Source organism: Lagenorhynchus albirostris, chromosome X (genome assembly GCF_949774975.1).
Source record: "Lagenorhynchus albirostris chromosome X, mLagAlb1.1, whole genome shotgun sequence".
Lineage (NCBI taxonomy): Eukaryota > Metazoa > Chordata > Mammalia > Artiodactyla > Delphinidae > Lagenorhynchus > Lagenorhynchus albirostris.
In genome coordinates, this window is record NC_083116.1 from 66,730,147 (window position 1) to 66,747,290 (window position 17,144).

At 37.3% G+C, this 17,144-nt stretch overlaps 1 protein-coding gene across 1 annotated transcript in view; it reads left to right on the forward strand.

The window, feature by feature from the left end:
* The window catches only part of ATRX (ATRX chromatin remodeler), a 256,836-nt gene that overhangs the window by 140,404 nt on the left and 99,288 nt on the right, over nucleotides 1-17,144 (forward strand). The window contains exons 18-21 of the mRNA XM_060137872.1: nucleotides 13,475-13,616; nucleotides 14,789-14,898; nucleotides 15,940-16,086; nucleotides 16,243-16,420. Of these exons, the coding sequence (XP_059993855.1) occupies nucleotides 13,475-13,616; nucleotides 14,789-14,898; nucleotides 15,940-16,086; nucleotides 16,243-16,420 (577 nt within the window). The remainder of the gene's footprint in view (nucleotides 1-13,474; nucleotides 13,617-14,788; nucleotides 14,899-15,939; nucleotides 16,087-16,242; nucleotides 16,421-17,144) is intronic.

The window sequence follows — 17,144 nt, forward strand, 5'->3', positions numbered from 1 at the left end:
GCTGTTTACATGGAATATCTTTTACCATTCTTTCATTTTCAACCTATTTGTGTCTTTTGATCTAAAGTGAGTCTTTTGTAGACAACCAATATTTGGATCAGTTTTTAATGAATTTTAGCATTCTGTACCTTTTGATTGGCGGTTTAATCCGTTATATTTTAAGTAAGTACTGATGAGTAAGGATTTACTTCTTCCATTATGCTATATTTTATATGTCTTACTGCTTTTTTGCTCATCATTTCCTCCATTGCTTCCCTTTTTTTTGTTTGTTTATTTCATTTTTTGCAGTGACACATTTTGATTCCCATCTCATTTTCTTTTGTGTATCATATGTAGATATTTTCTTTGTGGTTAACATGGGATTACATATAACATCCTAACATCATAATGATGTAGTTTAAATTGAATGAACTTGACCTCAGTCATGCACATAAATCGTAGTCTTTTAGAGCCCCATTCCCCCCTGTATATAATTCATGTCACAGATTTTGTTTTTATACATTTTATGCCCCAATAATATATATTTATAATTACTTTTTATGGTTTTGTCTTTTAAATCCTATAGAAAGTAAACCTGGAGTTACAAACCAAAATTACAATAATACTGGGTTTTATATTTGACTGTGTATCTTTTCCATATATCTCTAGTTCTTTATACATCTTTGAGTTACTATATAGCATTTTTTTCATTTCAACCTGAAGGCTTCCCTTTAGTATTTCTTGTAGGGTAGGTCTATTTTTAACGAACTCTCTCAGTTTAGGAATGTCTTGATTTCTCCCTCTATTTTGAAGGATACTTTTGTTTGATATAAAATTCTCAGCTGACAGTTGTTTTCTTTCAATACTTTAAAATATATTATTGCACTGCCTTTTGGCCTTCAAGTTTCTGATGAGAAATAAGCTGATCATATTATTTATGATCCCTGTATGTGACAAGTCACTTCTCTTTTGCTACTTTCAAGATTCTCTCTTTCTTTGTACTTTGAAGTTCTGATTATAATGTGCTTAGTCTGGGTCTCTTAGTTTTTCTCACTTCAAGTTTGTTGTGCTTCTTGGATTTCTAGATCCTGGTTTTTACTCAAATTTGGGGAGTTTTGGCCATTATTTCCTCAAATAACCTTTCTGCCCCTATTTTTCTTCTCCTTCTTAGACTCTCATAATGTATATATTGATCTGCTTGATGATGTCCTACAAGTCCCTTGGTCTCTCAGTTTTCTCAATTCTTTTTTCTTTCTGCTCCTTAGACTTGATAATTTCAGTTGACATCTTCATGTTTGATAATTTTCTGCCTGCTCATATCTGAATCCTTTTTGAATTTTTAATTTTACTTATTGCCTTTTTCAGTTCTTTTGACTCCTTTTTATAATTTCTACTGCTTTGTTGATAGTCCCATTTTGTGCCTACATTGTTTTCCTGATTTCCTTTAGATTGTCCACAGTTTCCTTTGGGTTTTTGAACATATTTTAAGACAGTTACCTTAATGTCTTTGTCTAATAAGTCCATTGTGGGGGACTTATCAGGGATGGTTTCTGTTGTCTTATTTTGTTTTTTTGAATGGGCCATGTTTTCCTGTTTCATTGTTTGGTTTGTGGGTTTTTTTTAATTGCATTTTGGGCATTTGGCTATTATAATGCAGTAACTCTGGAAATTAAGTTCTCTCCCTTCCCAAGGATTTGCTGTATTTCTTTTCTTTAGTTGTCATAGTCTGATTGATATGAGACTCTCCCCATTTATTTTTGCAAAGTTTGTTTATTGTTTTGCATCATTACTGAATGCTCTTTTCCTTTCACTAATGTTCTGTTAATGTTTTGAAAGAGATTTCCTTGAATGCCTGATCTTTTCCAGTCTTTGTAGATTGGCTCTGTACTGGGGCACTCCTTCAGTACTTAACAAGACTTGCAATGAAGCTAAAGGATCACTCTGAGGTTAAAACTTAAGGGCTTTTCAGGTATTTTCTGAGCATGTTTCTTACCTGGGCATACACTTGGTTTTATAATTCTTCTGTCTATTTTGCTGGTTTTGAATGTCCTAAATTCCAAGAGTCTCATCCTAGCTTCGTCTCTGGGCCTTAGGTGGTCAGTTACATGTCTCCACCTATAATGTCTTGGCCCTGACAACTGTGGGTTTATAGTTGCCTTGTAGCTTTTTTTTTTTAAGCATTTTTTTCTGCTTTTTCCCATCAGAATTTCAACTTAGGTGAAACAATGGTAAGAGTTTTATGTCATTCCTTTGGTTATCCCCAGGCAGGTTATAATAGATATACACCATAATTTGCAAATAATTTCTGCTGTGCTCCCTCTATTTTGAGGGAGGAAACTGTCAACCAGGCTGCTGCTGCTTCAAGAATAAGACCATCACCTCACTAGGAGGTAGTGGGATAAGGGCAAGTAAAAATACCATAAAACTTTCCTACCATTTTAAAGATGGCCTATCTCTGGTCTCTACTGAATGCCCTGTGTTATGCATGAAGAGTATACTCTACCTTGTTTGAAATTGAATGCCTTCCAGACCTATATGATAATTGGGAACTATTTAGCTCACAACTTCTTGATCACACTTTGTCTGACTTTGTGGAGTTTTACTCCTCATGTGCATTTTAATATTCAGTTAAGACAGTGACTCCCATTTTGATTTCTGGAGGTCTTTTTGTATAGTCCTTTTCTCTCTGTAGTTCTATGTAGTTTCTCTCTGTAGTTTTTCTAGCCATCTCAGCTTGACTTCTGTCTCCCCAGCTCAGCACAACTCCAATGTTCTGCTTTGGATACCCTCGATTCTGGAATGTGCCTTCAGGCAGCAGTCAAGGGGGAATAGGGCCCTCCTTATTGGTTTTGCTTCTCTCAGGTATCAGTGTCCTGCTGGTGCCTGTTATTCAAAGTCCAAAAATGTTAGTTTTGTATATTTTGTCTACTTTCCTAATTGATTACAGCAGGAGGGTAAATTTGGTCCCTAGTACTCCATCTTGCATTGTGATCCTGAAACTCCATCAGCAGAAATGGGGCTCAGCCTTTTCAGTATGTTGCTTAAATGGTTTTGCTTTCATTTGTTCTTTTCCTTTTTCAATTCAGACATGGGATACATTTCATGTCCTTATTTATTATTCTTTGCTATAGCTTAATTTATCATTTCTCCTAAATTCTCCCATTTCATTACTATTATTAGTTATATAAACTTTACTTAAATTGTACCTTGAGTGCATAAACACATGCACTTAGTCACTAATAAGTAGACAGTTTTTTTATAAGTTGTCTTCTCCTCCATTCAGGATGAAGATTCACTAATCTCCAATCCTGAAGATAGTGCTTAATAGCTAAAATATCACTTATGAATATATGGTTCGAAATTCTTAAAGCCTTGTATATTAGTTTACTACTGTGCATTAAAAAATACCACAAGCTTAGCTTAAAACAAGACAAAGTTATTATCTCACAGTTCTATAAGTCAGGAATTTGAGAGTGGCTTAGCTGAGCCTGGTCTACTGGGTCGTCTGCTCAGTGTCTCACCAAGTTGAAATTAAGATGTTAGCCAGAGCTGCAATTTTCATCTAAGACTTTGTTGTTTTCTAGCTCACATATTGGCAGAATCCAGTTCCTTGTGATTGTATCAGTGAGGTCCTTAGCTACTAGAGACTTCTCACAGTATGGCAGTGTGCTTGTCTTGGAGACCAGAAGAGAGCATCTCTTACCCTTCGGTCTTTTAAAGAGCTTACCTTGATCAGGTCTGGCTCACCTAGGAGAATGTCCCTTTTGATTAAACCAAACCCAGCTGATTAGTGGCCCAATTATGGGGATGATATCTCATCATAGTTACAGATCTCAGTCACACTCAAGGGGATGGGATTATACCAGAGGGTGGGAATCTTGGAGGCCATTTTAGGATTCTGCCTACCACACCTTGCAAATAGGACAAGACATTCAGAGAATTTTACATTTTGGCTAAAGGCTTTGCCCCAGCAATATGAAGCTGGGACACATCCAAGCTAGAAAACAATAAAAATTTAGTGAATACTTAGTCTATGCCTAATACTTTTTATTCTCTGCCTTATTTAATCTCTGCAACAACCCTGTGTGGGTTATTTATAATCTTTCCTAATTTGTGCATGGAGAAACTGAAGCTAAGAGGGTTTAAGTAACTTGTTGAAATGGAGCTGGGATCTAAATGGCCTGTGCTATTTATACTCCACCACACTTTATCCTAGTATTAATCTTGATTTGTATATACTTTCAGTTTTATATAAGTGAAGTATCTATCCAGGTGGTTTATTACAAATTTGTGACTTATTTAACATTTTTACATGCAATAATGGTACTGTAGTTATGATTTTAAAAAGAGAGTGTCCTTTTTCTAGAAGACTACTATTTAGCTTCATTTATTGACTTTTTAATTTAATTTTATTTTTTACATCTTTACTGGAGTATAATTGCTTTACAGTGGTGTGTTAGTTTCTGCTTTATAACAAAGTGAATCAGTTATACATATACATATGTTGCCATAACTCTTCCCTCTTGCATCTCCCTCCCTCCCACCCTCCCTATCCCACCCCTCCAGGCAGTCACAAAGCACCGAGCTGATCTCCCTGTGCTATGCAGCTGCTTCCCACTAGCTATCTACCTTACGTTTGGTAGTGTATATATGTCCATGCCTCTCTCTCGTTCTCTCACAGCTTACCCTTCCCCCTCCCCATATCCTCAAGTCCATTCTCTAGTAGGTCTGTGTGTCTTTATTCCTGTCTTACCCCTAGGTTCTTCATTACATTTATTTTTTCTTAAATTCCATATATATGTGTTAGCATACAGAATTTGTCTTTCTCTTTCTGACTTACTTCACTCTCTATGACAGACTCTAGGTCTATCTACCTCATTACAAATAGCTCAATTTCGTATCTTTTTATGGCTGAGTAATATTCCATTGTATATATGTGCCACATCTTCTTTATCCGTTCATCCGATGATGGACACTTAGGTTGTTTCCATCTCCAGGCTATTGTAAATAGAGCTGCAATGAACATTTTGATACATGACTCTTTTTGAATTATGGTTTTCTCAGGGTATATGCCCAATAGTGGGATTGCTGGGTCATATGGTAGTTCTATTTGTAGTTTTTTAAGGAACCTCCATACTGTTCTCCATAGTGGCTGTATCAATTTACATTCCCACCAACAGTGCAAGAGGGTTCCCTTTTCTCCACACCCTCTCCAGCATTTGTTTCCAGATATATTTTTTAACATCTTTCTTGGGGTATAATTCCTTTACAATGGTGTGTTAATTTCTGCTTTATAACAAAGTGAATCAGTTATACATATACATATGTTCCCATATCTCTTCCCTCTTGCTTCTCTCTCCCTCCCACCCTCCCTATCCCACCCCACCAGGCGGTCACAAAGCCCCGAGCTGATATCCCTCTGCTATGTGGCTGCTTAACACTAGCTATCTACCTTACGTTTGGTAGTGTATGTATGTCCATGCCTCTCTCTTGCTTTGTCACAGCTCCCCCTCCCCCCTCCCCATATCCTCAAGTCCGTTCTCTAGTAGGTCTGTGTCTTTATTCCTGTCTTACCCCTAGGTTCTTCATGACATTTTTTTTTCTTAAATTCCATATATACGTGTTAGTATACAGTATTTGTTTCTCTATTTCTGACTTACTTCACTTTGTATGACAGACTCTAGGTCTATCCACCTCATTACAAATAGCTCAATTCCGTTTCTTTTTATGGCTGAGTAATATTCCATTGTATATATGTGCCACATCTTCTTTATCCATTCATCCGATGATGGGCACTTAGGTTGTCTCAATCTCCGGGCTATCATAAATAGAGCTGCAATGAACATTTTGGTACATGACTCTTTTTGAATTATGGTTTTCTCAGGGTATATGCCCAGTAGTGGGATTGCTGGGTCATATGGTAGTTGTATTTGTAGTTTTTTAAGGGACCTCCATACTGTTCTCCATAGTGGCTGTACCAATTCACATTCCTACCAGCAGTGCAGGAGTGTTCCCTTTTCTCCACACCCTCTCCAGCATTTATTGTTTCTAGATTTTTTGATGATGGGCATTCTGACCAGTGTGAGATGATAGCTCATTGTACTTATTTTTTTTTTTAACATCTTTATTGGGGCACAGTTGCTCTACAATGGTGTGTCAGTCTCTGCTTCACAACAAAGTGAATCAGTCACACATAAACACATGTTCCCATATGTCCTCCCTCTTCGTCTCCCTCCCTCCCACCCTCCCTATCCCAACCCTCCAGGCCGTCACAAAGCACCGAGCCAATATCCCTGTGCCATGCAGCTGCTTCCCACTAGCTATCTACCTTACTACGTTTGTTAGTATGTATATGCCCATGACTCTCTCTCGCCCTGTCACAGCTCACCCTTCCCCCTTCCCATAACCTCAAGTCCGTTCTCTAGGAGGTCTGCATCTTTATTCCTGCCTTACCCCTAGGTTCTTCATGACATTTTTTTTCTGAAATTCCATATATATGTGTTAGCATACGGTATTTGTCTTTTTCTTTCTGACTTACTTCACTCTGTATGACAGACTCTAGGTCTATCCACCTCATTACAAATAGCTCAATTTCGTTTCTTTTTATGGCTGAGTAATATTCCATTGTATATATGTGCCACATCTTCTTTATCCATTCATCCGATGATGGGCACTTAGGTTGTTTCCATCTCCTGGCTATTGTAAATAGAGCTGAAATGAACATTTTGGTACATGACTCTTTTTGAATTTTGGGTTTCTCAGGGTATATGCCCAGTAGTGGGATTGCTGGGGCATATGGTAGTTCTATTTGTAGTTTTTTAAGGAACCTCCATACTGTTCTCCATAGTGGCTAAACCAATTCACATTCCCACCAGCAGTGCAAGAGTGTTCCCTTTTCTCCACACCCTCTCCAGCATTTATTGTTTCTAGATATTTTGATGATGGCCATTCTGACTGGTGTGAGATGATATCTCATTGTAGTTTTGATTTGCATTTCTCTAATGATTAATGATGTTGAGCATTCTTTCATGTGTTTGTTGGCAGTCTGTATATCTTCTTTGGAGAAATGTCTATTTAGGTCTTCTGCCCATTTTTGGATTGGTTTGTTTGTTTTCTTGTTATTGAGCTGCATGAGCTGCTTGTAAATTTTGGAGATTAATCCTTTGTCGGTTGCTTCCTTTGCAAATATTTTCTCCCATTCTGAGGGTTGTCTTTTGGTCTTGTTTATGGTTTCCTTTGCTGTGCAAAAGCTTTGGAGTTTCATTAGGTCCCATTTGTTTATTTTTGTTTTTATTTCCATTACTCTAGGAGGTGGGTCAGAAAGGATCTTGCTGTGATTTATGTCATAGAGTGTTCTGCCTATGTTTTCCTCTAAGAGTTTGATAGTTTCTGGCCTTACATTTAGGTCTTTAATCCATTTTGAGCTTATTTTTGTGTATGGTGTTAGGGAGTGATCTAATCTCATACTTTTACATGTACCTGTCCAGTTTTCCCAGCACCACTTATTGAAGAGGCTGTACTTTCTCCACTGTACATTACTGCCACCTTTATCAAAGATAAGATGTCCATATGTGCATGGGTTTATCTCTGGGCTTTCTATCCTGTTCCATTGATGTATCTTTCTGTTTTTGTGCCAGTACCATACCGTCTTGATAACTGTAGCTTTGTAGTATAGTCTGAAGTCAGGGAGCCTGATTCCTCCAGTTCCTTCTTTCGTTCTCAAGATTGCTTTGGCTATTCGGGGTCTTTTGTGTTTCCATACAAATTGTGAAATTTTTTTGTTCTAGTTCTGTGAAAGATGCCAGTGGTAGTTTGATAGGGATTGCATTGAATCTATAGATTGCTTTGGGTAGTAGAGTCATTTTCACAGTGTTGATTCTTCCAATCCAAGAACATGGTATATCTCTCCATCTATTTATATCATCTTTAATTTCTTTCATCAGTGTCTTATAATTTTCTGCATACAGGTCTTTTGTCTCCTTAGGTAGGTTTATTCCTAGATATTTTATTCTTTTTGTTGCAGTGGTAAATGGGAGTGTTTTCTTAATTTCACTTTCAGATTTTTCATCATTAGTATATAGGAATGCCAGAGATTTCTGTGCATTAATTTTGTATCCTGCCACTTTACCAAATTCATTGATTAGCTCTAGTAGTTTTCTGGTAGCATCTTTAGGGTTCTCTATGTATAGGATCATGTCATCTGCAAACAGTGACAGCTTTACTTCTTCTTTTCCGATTTGGATTCCTTTTATTTCCTTTTCTTCTCTGATTGCTGTGGCTAAAACTTCCAAAACTATGTTGAATAAGAGTGGTGAGAGTGGGCAACCTTGTCTTGTTCCTGATCTTAGTGGAAATGCTTTCAGTTTTTCACCATTGAGGATGATGTTTGCTGTGAGCTTGTCATTATGGCCTTTATTATGTTGAGGAAAGTTCCGTCTGTGCCTACTTTCTGCAGGGTTTTTGTCATAAATGGTGTTGAATTTTGTCGAAAGCTTTCTCTGCATCTATTGAGATGATCATATGGTTTTTCTCCTTCAGTTTGTTAATGTGGTTTATCACATTGATTGATTTGCGTATATTGAAGAATCCTTGCATTCCTGGAATAAACCCCACTTGATCATGGTGTATGATCCTTTTAATGTGCTGTTGGATTCTGTTTGCTAGTATTTTGTTGAGGATTTTTGTATCTATGTTCATCAGTGATCTTGGCCTGTAGTTTTCTTTCTTTGTTACCTCCTTGACTGGTTTTGGTATCAAGGTGATGGTGGCCTCGTAGAAGGAGTTTGGGAGTGTTCCTCCCTCTGCTATGTTTGGAAGAGTTTGAGAAGGATAGGTGTTAGCGCTTCTCTAAATGTTTGATAGAATTCGCCTGTGAAGCCATCTGGTCCTGGGCTTTTGTTTGTTGGAAGATTTTTAATCACAGTTTCAATTTCCTTGCTTGTGATTGGTCTGTTCATATTTTCTGTTTCTTCCTGATTCAGTCTTCACAGGTTGTGCATTTCTAAGAATTTGTCCATTTCTTCCAGGTTGTCAATTTTATTGGCATAGAGTTGCTTGTAGTAATCTCTCATGATCTTTTGTATTTTTGCAGTGTCAGTTGTTACTTCTCCTTTTTCATTTCTAATTCTATTGATTTGAGTCTTCTCCCTTTTTTTCGTGATGAATCTGGCTAATGGTTTATCTATTTTGTTTATCTTCTCAAAGAACCAGCTTTTCGTTTTATTGATCTTTGCTATCGTTTCCTTCATTTCTTTTTCATTTATTTCTGATCTGATTTTTATGATTTCTTTCCTTCTGCTAGCTGTGGGGTTTTTTTGTTCTTCTTTCTCTAATTGCTTGAGGTGCAAGGTTAGGTTGTTTATTCGAGATGTTTCCTGCTTCTTAAGGTAGGATTGTATTGCTATAAACTTCCCTCTTAGAACTGCTTTTGCTGCATCCCATAGATTTTGGGTCGTTGTGTCTCCATTGTCATTTGTTTCTAGGTATTTTTCGATTTCCTCTTTGATTTCTTCAGTGATCACTTCGCTATTAAGTAGTGTATTGTTTAGCCTCCATGTGTTTGTATTTTTTACAGATCTTTTTCTGTGAGTGGTATCTAGTCTCATAGTGTTGTGGTCGGAAAAGATACTTGATACAATTTCAGTTTTCTTAAATTTACCAAGGCTTGTTTTGTGACCCAAGGTATGATCTATCCTGGAGAATGTTCCATGAGCACTTGAGAAAAATGTATATTCTGGTTATTTTGGATGGAATGTCCTATAAATATCTATTAAAACCATCTTGTTTAATGTATCATTTAAAGCTTGTGTTTTCTTATTTATTTTCATTTTGGATGATCTGTCCATTGGTGAAAGTGGGGTGTTAAAGTCCCCTACTATGAATGTGTTACTGTCGATTTCCCCTTTTTTGGCTGTTAGTATTTGCCTTATGTATTGAGGTGCTCCTATGTTGGGTGCATAAATATTTACAGTTGTTATATCTTCTTCTTGGATCAATTCCTTGATCATTATGTAGTGTCCTTCTTTGTCTCTTCTAATAGTCTTTATTTTAAAGTCTATTTTGTCTGATATGAGAATTGCTACTTCAGCTTTCTTTTGGTTTCCATTTGCATGGAATATCTTTTTCCATCCCCTTGCTTTCAGTCTGTATGTGTCTGTAGGTCTTAAGTGGGTCTCTTTTAGACAGCGTATATATGGGTCTTGTTTTTGTATCCATTCAACCAATCTGTGTCTTTTGGTGGGAGCATTTAGTCCATTTACATTTAAGGTAATTATCGATATGTATGTTCCTAGTCCCATTTCTTAATTGTTTTGGGTTCGTTATTGTAGGTCTTTTCCTTCTCTTGTGTTTCTTGCCTAGAGAAGTTCCTTTAGCAGTTGTTGTAAAGCTGGTTTGGTGGTGCTGAACTCTCTCAGCTATTGCTTGTCTGTAAATGTTTTAATTTCTCCATCAAATCTGAATGAGATCCTTGCTGGGTAGAGTAATCTTGGTTGCAGGTGTTTCTCCTTCATCACTTTAAATATGTCCTGCCAGTCCCTTCTGGCTTGCAGAGTTTCTGCTAAAAGATCAGCTGTTAACCTTATGGGGATTCCGTTTTGTGTTATTTTTCCCTTGTTGCTTTTAATATGTTTTGTTTGTATTTAATTTTTGACAGTTTGATTAATATGTGTCTTTGCGTATTTCTCCTTGGATTTATCCTGCATGGGACTCTCTGTGCTTCCTGGAGTTGATTAACTATTTTCTTTCCCATATTAGGGAAGTGTTCAAGTACAATCTCTTCAAATATTTTCTCAGTCCCTTTCTTTTTCTCTTCTTCTTCTGGAACCCCTATAATTCGAATGTTGGTGCATTTAATGTTGTCCCAGAGGTCTCTGAGACTGTCCTCAGGTCTTTTCATTCTTTTTTCTTTATTCTGCTCTGCAGTAGTTATTTCCACTATTTTATCTTCCAGGTCACTTATCCGTTCTTCTGCCTCAGTTATTCTGCTATTGATCCCATCTAGAGTATTTTTAATTTCATTTATTGTGTTGTTCATTGTTTTTTGTTTCACCTTTAGTTCTTCTAGGTCCTTGTGAAATGTTTCTTCCGTTTTGTCCATTCTATTTCCAAGATTTTGGATCATCTTAACTATCATTATTCTGAATTCTTTTTCAGATAGAGTGCCTATTTCCTGTTAATTTGTTAGGTCTGTTGGGATTGTATCTTGTTCCTTCATCTGCTGTGTGTTTTTCTGTCTTCTCATTTTGCTTATCTTACTGTATTTGGGGTCTCCTTTTTGCAGGCTCTATGTTCGTAGTTCCCCTTGTTTTTGTTTTCTGTCCCCAGTGGCTAAGGTTGGTTCAGTGGGTTGTGTAGGCTTCCTGGTGGAGGCGACTAGTGCCTATTTTGTGGTGGATGAGGCTGGATCTTGTGTTTCTGGTGGGCAGGTCCACGTCTGGTGGTGTGTTTTGGGGTGTCTGTGGACTTATTATGATGTTAGGCAGCCTCTCTGCTAATGGGTGGGTTTGTGTTCCTGTCTTGCTAGTTGTTTGGCATAGGTTGTCCAGCAGTGTATCTTGCTGGTCGTTGAGTGAAGCTGGGTGCTGGTGTTGAGATGGATGTCTCTGGGAGATTTTCGCCATTTGATGTTATGTGTAGCTGGGAGGTCTCTTGTGGACCAGTGTCCTGAAGTTGGCTCTCCCACCTCAGAGGCAGAGCACTGACTCCTGGCTGCAGCACCAAGAGCCTTTCATTCACACGGCTCAGACAGGGAGTTCGAAGTGTATTGGTCATTTAGGTTCCTGAGACGTCCTGTGAGTTGGTGCAGAACATTTATAAAATCACAGTAACGCAATTTCAGGGACGGAAGGACAGTAAGAAAGTCTCCATCTGTGGATCCAGTCTCTTTTATCCTAGAGTCCCCAAGGACGGGATACTTAGCTGACTTCTTGGGGAGCTTCATCTCTGGGAAAGCGCTGCCCGGTTGCCACCTTTGCAGGCAGATGTGAGGGGGAACGTCTCCTCTTCCTCTCATCCCCCTCCCCCACCCCTCGGCTACAGTCTTGGGTGTTTCCTTGCCTCTCTCCCGACCTCTTAGATGGGCAGAGCACAGAGAAGGGACATGAGACCAAAAGTACCCTCTGGAGGGCAAAACACCCCGGGGATACATGCAAGCCGAGAGCGGGAGCACCTCTCGAGAGTGTCCTTTTAAAGAGACATTCTAAAACACTTACAGATGAAATAACAATCTTGCTTGGGTTTGCTTCAAAATCATTTATGGAATCAAAGGAGGTGTAGAACGGGTGCGAGGCTGTCAGTGAAACAGAAGTGGCCAGAAGTTGATAATTTTTGAGGTTGAATAATGGGTAACAGGGCTCATTATGCTACTGTCTACTTTTGCTTATGTTTGAAAATTTCAGTAGTGAGTATCAAATAATCCATTCGTTTCTAGTTACAGTTCTAAATAAGGCAAAGAATACCAGCTAATATTTTATCCTTAAGCAGCACATTGTCTACAGTTTAAAATCATGAATCTTTATTGATTTTCATGGAACCATAAACCTGTTTATACAAGTATTTCATTTATTAAAGTAGTAATGCATAGTGGTTAAGAGCATGGACTCTGGAGCCTAACCCTCTGGGTATAAATCTTAGTGTTGTGATACTTAATAGTTGTATGACCTTGTGTAAGTTATTTAACTTCTCAGTCTCTCATTTTTTTTTCATATGTAAAATGGCAACACTTGTACCTAGCTTATACAGTTCTTGGGTATACTATGTAATGGATAGATAAGAAAGCAAAAAATATATACAGATACATGTATTCATATGTATTTATATCTATTTAAGTTTTCTTTCAAATAAGAAACTTGAGGTAATTGTTTCCCTTTTGCATTTGGAGGTTATTATATGTTCTTGTCATGCTTTCAAGCCTGAGTTTCTCAAACCAGTGTTTCTGAAAGTTTTTCCCTTTCACAACACATATTTACAGTGTTTTTCAATGGGAGTCTTCTGGAATCTTGGGTGGGACAGTTCTTGTTTGGGACTGTCTTTCACATTGTAGAACATTTATATTTACCTTCCCCTCTGCCTACATTAAATACCAGTCCTAACCAGTCGTTGTGATAACCATAAGTGCCCTTGCACATTTTCACATGTCCTGTAGAAGAATAGAAAAATCCCGTTTGGGGAGCCAAATTTTAATGGTGGTGCCATGGATTAATTTAGAGTGCTACTTTTGTCACATCTCTACCTAAAACGTGTTGAGATGTTCAAGGTGAGAACCGATGAGCTAAATCAGCGACATTATCACAGTGATTCTAAGTCTTGTGGAGGTTTTTGATTTTGGACAACATATAAACCTGTGATCTGTCCTGGTCTTACTGAACCAGAATATTGGATGTATGGTATGGAAGTAGATGTGTCTGTATTTTGCAAAATTTCCCTTAGTAAGACTCATACTCCTCCATTGCTTGAAAGATTTCTTTGTGCTTAACTATAATTGTCTTTCTTGTAGGTGATAGAAATTGAAGATGCTTCACCCACTAAGTGTCCAATAACAACCAAGTTGGTTTTAGACGAAGATGAAGAAACCAAAGAACCTTTAGTGCAGGTTCATAGAAATATGGTTATCAAATTGAAACCCCATCAAGTAGATGGTAAGAAACTATTAGATGATTAAAGCATTTTTAGTTAAATTTTACCAATATTTGGTGTCCCCTGTGTGCCTCACATTCTGCTAAGTACTGGAGTTACTTCTACTGGTGAGCAAAACAAATATGATCCCTGCCCTTATGGAGTGCATAAGCAAATGAAGAAGAACAAAACTGGACAATTGCAAAGAAAATGAGTATTATGAAAGGGGAAGTGTGCCCCTCACAAATGGGTATATATAGCAAGTGAATTTCACCTAATCTGCAGTGGTTGGCTAAGGGCAGCTGTGGGGTAGGGAGAGGTACCGTTAGCTAAAAGCCTTCTTCAGGAAATGCTTTTTCAAGTATGTTTGTTAATAATATTCCTACATTGGTTTTGGAAAGATACCAAATTATCCCTATCCTCTGCTTTGTCAGAGTGGAATCAGTAAGTCAGTTTTGATTGTGTATATGAATGAATTCATAAGGGAAGTTCTATAGTTCCTACTCCTTAGGTAGCAAGCCCCTTTATTGTTCAGTTTTTAATGTTGAATAAAGGGAGAAATGATGAATTATCTCCTGGATTTTTTTTCCTGATTGACTCAAAAAACCTGAAAGTATATTTGATAGGAATCTATTCTCCCTTTGGATAAAGTTTCTATTTTAGATTATTCATATGTCTCTTTGGACCATCCCAGGGAATGGAGAAGATCTGCTGTGATAGCTTAGAGGAGTGAAAGTTACCCTCTTGTGTGCTTGTGTTCACATTTTTTTCTATTTAACCTTAGTGTGTGTGGGGGGGGGGGGCGTAAAACAAATCTCATTTACATTTAAGAGATTTTTATCTCTCTTTTTAAAAAATTCTATTTCTTAGAAGTTTTGGTTATGTTTTTGATGTGTTTATGATGGAAGATTTATTTTATTTTATCTTATTTTATTTTATATATTTATTTGGTTGTGCCAGGTGTTAGTTGCGGCAGGCGTGCTCCTTAGTTGCGGCTCTTTGGCTCTTTAGTTGTGGCATGCGAACTTTGGTTGTGGCATGCATGCGGGATCTAGTTCCCTGACTAGGGATTGAACTGGGGCCCCATGCATTAGGAGTGTGAGTCGTAACCACTGTGCCACCAGGGAAGTCCCGACGGAAGATTTTTTTTTAACTTGAGCCTTTAAATTGAGCATAACGAAGCTGTCATTTTTAGGTGTTCAGTTTATGTGGGATTGCTGCTGTGAGTCTGTAAAAAAAACAAAGAAATCTCCAGGTTCAGGATGCATTCTCGCCCACTGCATGGGCCTTGGTAAGACTTTACAGGTAAGAACATGAAGGTGTTCTGTTCTTGTGCATTCATTAATTTAAGAATATGTATTCTTTTATGTTCCAGCACAGTTGTAGGAGCTGGAGATACAGCAATGAACAAGAATAACAAGATTTCTCCCTCAAGAAGCTTATATTCTGGTGGGGGAGAGAGATTTTAATCAAATAAAATAAGAAATATGTACTTTCAGATAATAAATGTTAAGGAAGAATAGAGAGGGAAAGCATCTTTTAGGAAGTGATCTTTGAGCAGAGATCCTAATGAAGTGAAGGTGTAGGGTTACAGGCATAGCCAGTAAAACTGCAAAGAGTCTGAGGTGGAAATGGAGTTCCTTTACAACACTGTTTTTTTTTTTGGCCGTGCTGCGTGGTTTTGCGGGATCTTAGTTCCCCAACCATGGATTGAACCCTTTCACTGCGCCCTTGGCAGTGAAAGCACCGAGTCCTAACCACTGGACCGCCAGGGAATTCCCAACTTTTTAACAGTCTGTGATCCTATAGTAATGAGAACATAATATATTTTTCACTATTAAAATACTACATTTCTGAATGCAGGAAGTTGCAGGAAGACTGCAGGAGTTGTAGCAGAGATGTGGAATTAGTTTATATATATATATAAAATTTCAAGCCATAAGACAATTACTATAGATTCAGTGAGTCAGAACACTACATGGAAAAATACTCGGTAACATAATTCTCTTCTAAATGGGCAGTGGTATTTTCTGAAGATCGTAGGGATGTTCTCTGGGGACTAGGGACTTAGTAGCTGCTTTGGTGTGGTTACTTTTTATATTCATATTATTATTACCGATCGTAGAATCATGGAGCTTTAGAGTTGGAAGGATCTTATATATCATCTAGTTGAAGTCCCTTATTGTACCTATCTCTTTCCCTGTTGACCTTTGGTTGGTTGCTTTATTGTTTAAAACAAAAAACAAAACAAAATCCAAAAACCCAACTATTGTAAGTTTGCTCAATTTATTAACTTGTTTTGCAGATATTTAAATGAAGGTGGCAACTTAATTTGTTTTCTTGTAGGTGGTAAGCTTTCTTCATACGGTTCTTTTGTGTGACAAATTGGATTTCAGCACAGCTTTAGTGGTTTGTCCTCTTAATACTGCTTTGAATTGGATGAATGAATTTGAGAAGTGGCAAGAGGGATTAAAAGATGATGAGAAGCTTGAGGTATCATATTTAGAATGTTTTCTATTATCAGAATAACTGCATGAAATTCATATAGTAAAATAAAAAGATTTTTAATTACCAATGATGCATATTTCAGTGGGGATATTTAGTATTCATACATTCCTACCTTAAAAAATCTTTATTTCCTCACAAAAGGTCTCTGAATTAGCAACTGTGAAACGTCCTCAGGAGAGAAGCTACATGCTGCAGAGATGGCAAGAAGATGGTGGTGTTATGATCATAGGCTATGAGATGTACAGAAATCTTGCTCAAGGAAGGAATGTGAAGAGTAGGAAACTTAAAGAAATATTTAACAAAGCTTTGGTTGATCCAGGTAAGATATTAACAGGCACTGAGATAAAGAAACAAGTTGAATGAAAAATATGCTTATATTTAACAAATACTAATTGACCAACTACTGAGTAGCTGGTTTTTGTTTATCATTCAGGTTTTTGCTTTCTGTTTCTTAGTATAATTTCATTAAGATGAAATCACCCTTAATATTGCCAGATGTTCAGAATTCATTTGCTGAGTCTGGAAGTGTTTGAGGTTTTCAGGGGAGACCTTGTTAATGATTAAAAATTCACCAGGTACCTGTGTCACAATCACAGATTCTTCTGACTGTCTGAATATTAGATGATTACAAGAGCTCTCTCCATACTCTGAAAACAGTTCTTTACATTTCTTTCCCAACTTTATGTCATTAGAAGAATTGGCTGCATTTTTTCTGTCTTTTAAATAGTCATCACTGTGGAAGGTTAATATTTGCAATGCTGTCATTCCTTCTAACAGTAATCTTCATGATGCAAGATCCAAATATTTGATTCTTACTTGCGACTTGTAAAAGCAGCAAGTTGTACGATCCACAGAACCAATTAATATTTAGTTGTTTGTATTCTATATTTTTTCCTTATCAAACTTTATTTTGTCATATCTAATTACTTAAAGACACTGTTGAGGCTTTAGATGTTTGTTGAGAAAGTCCAATTTTTCACTGCCAAAATAATTTAGAATTATTTAATCCAAGTATTATTTAGAATCCTTGGCTTTGCCCCTTT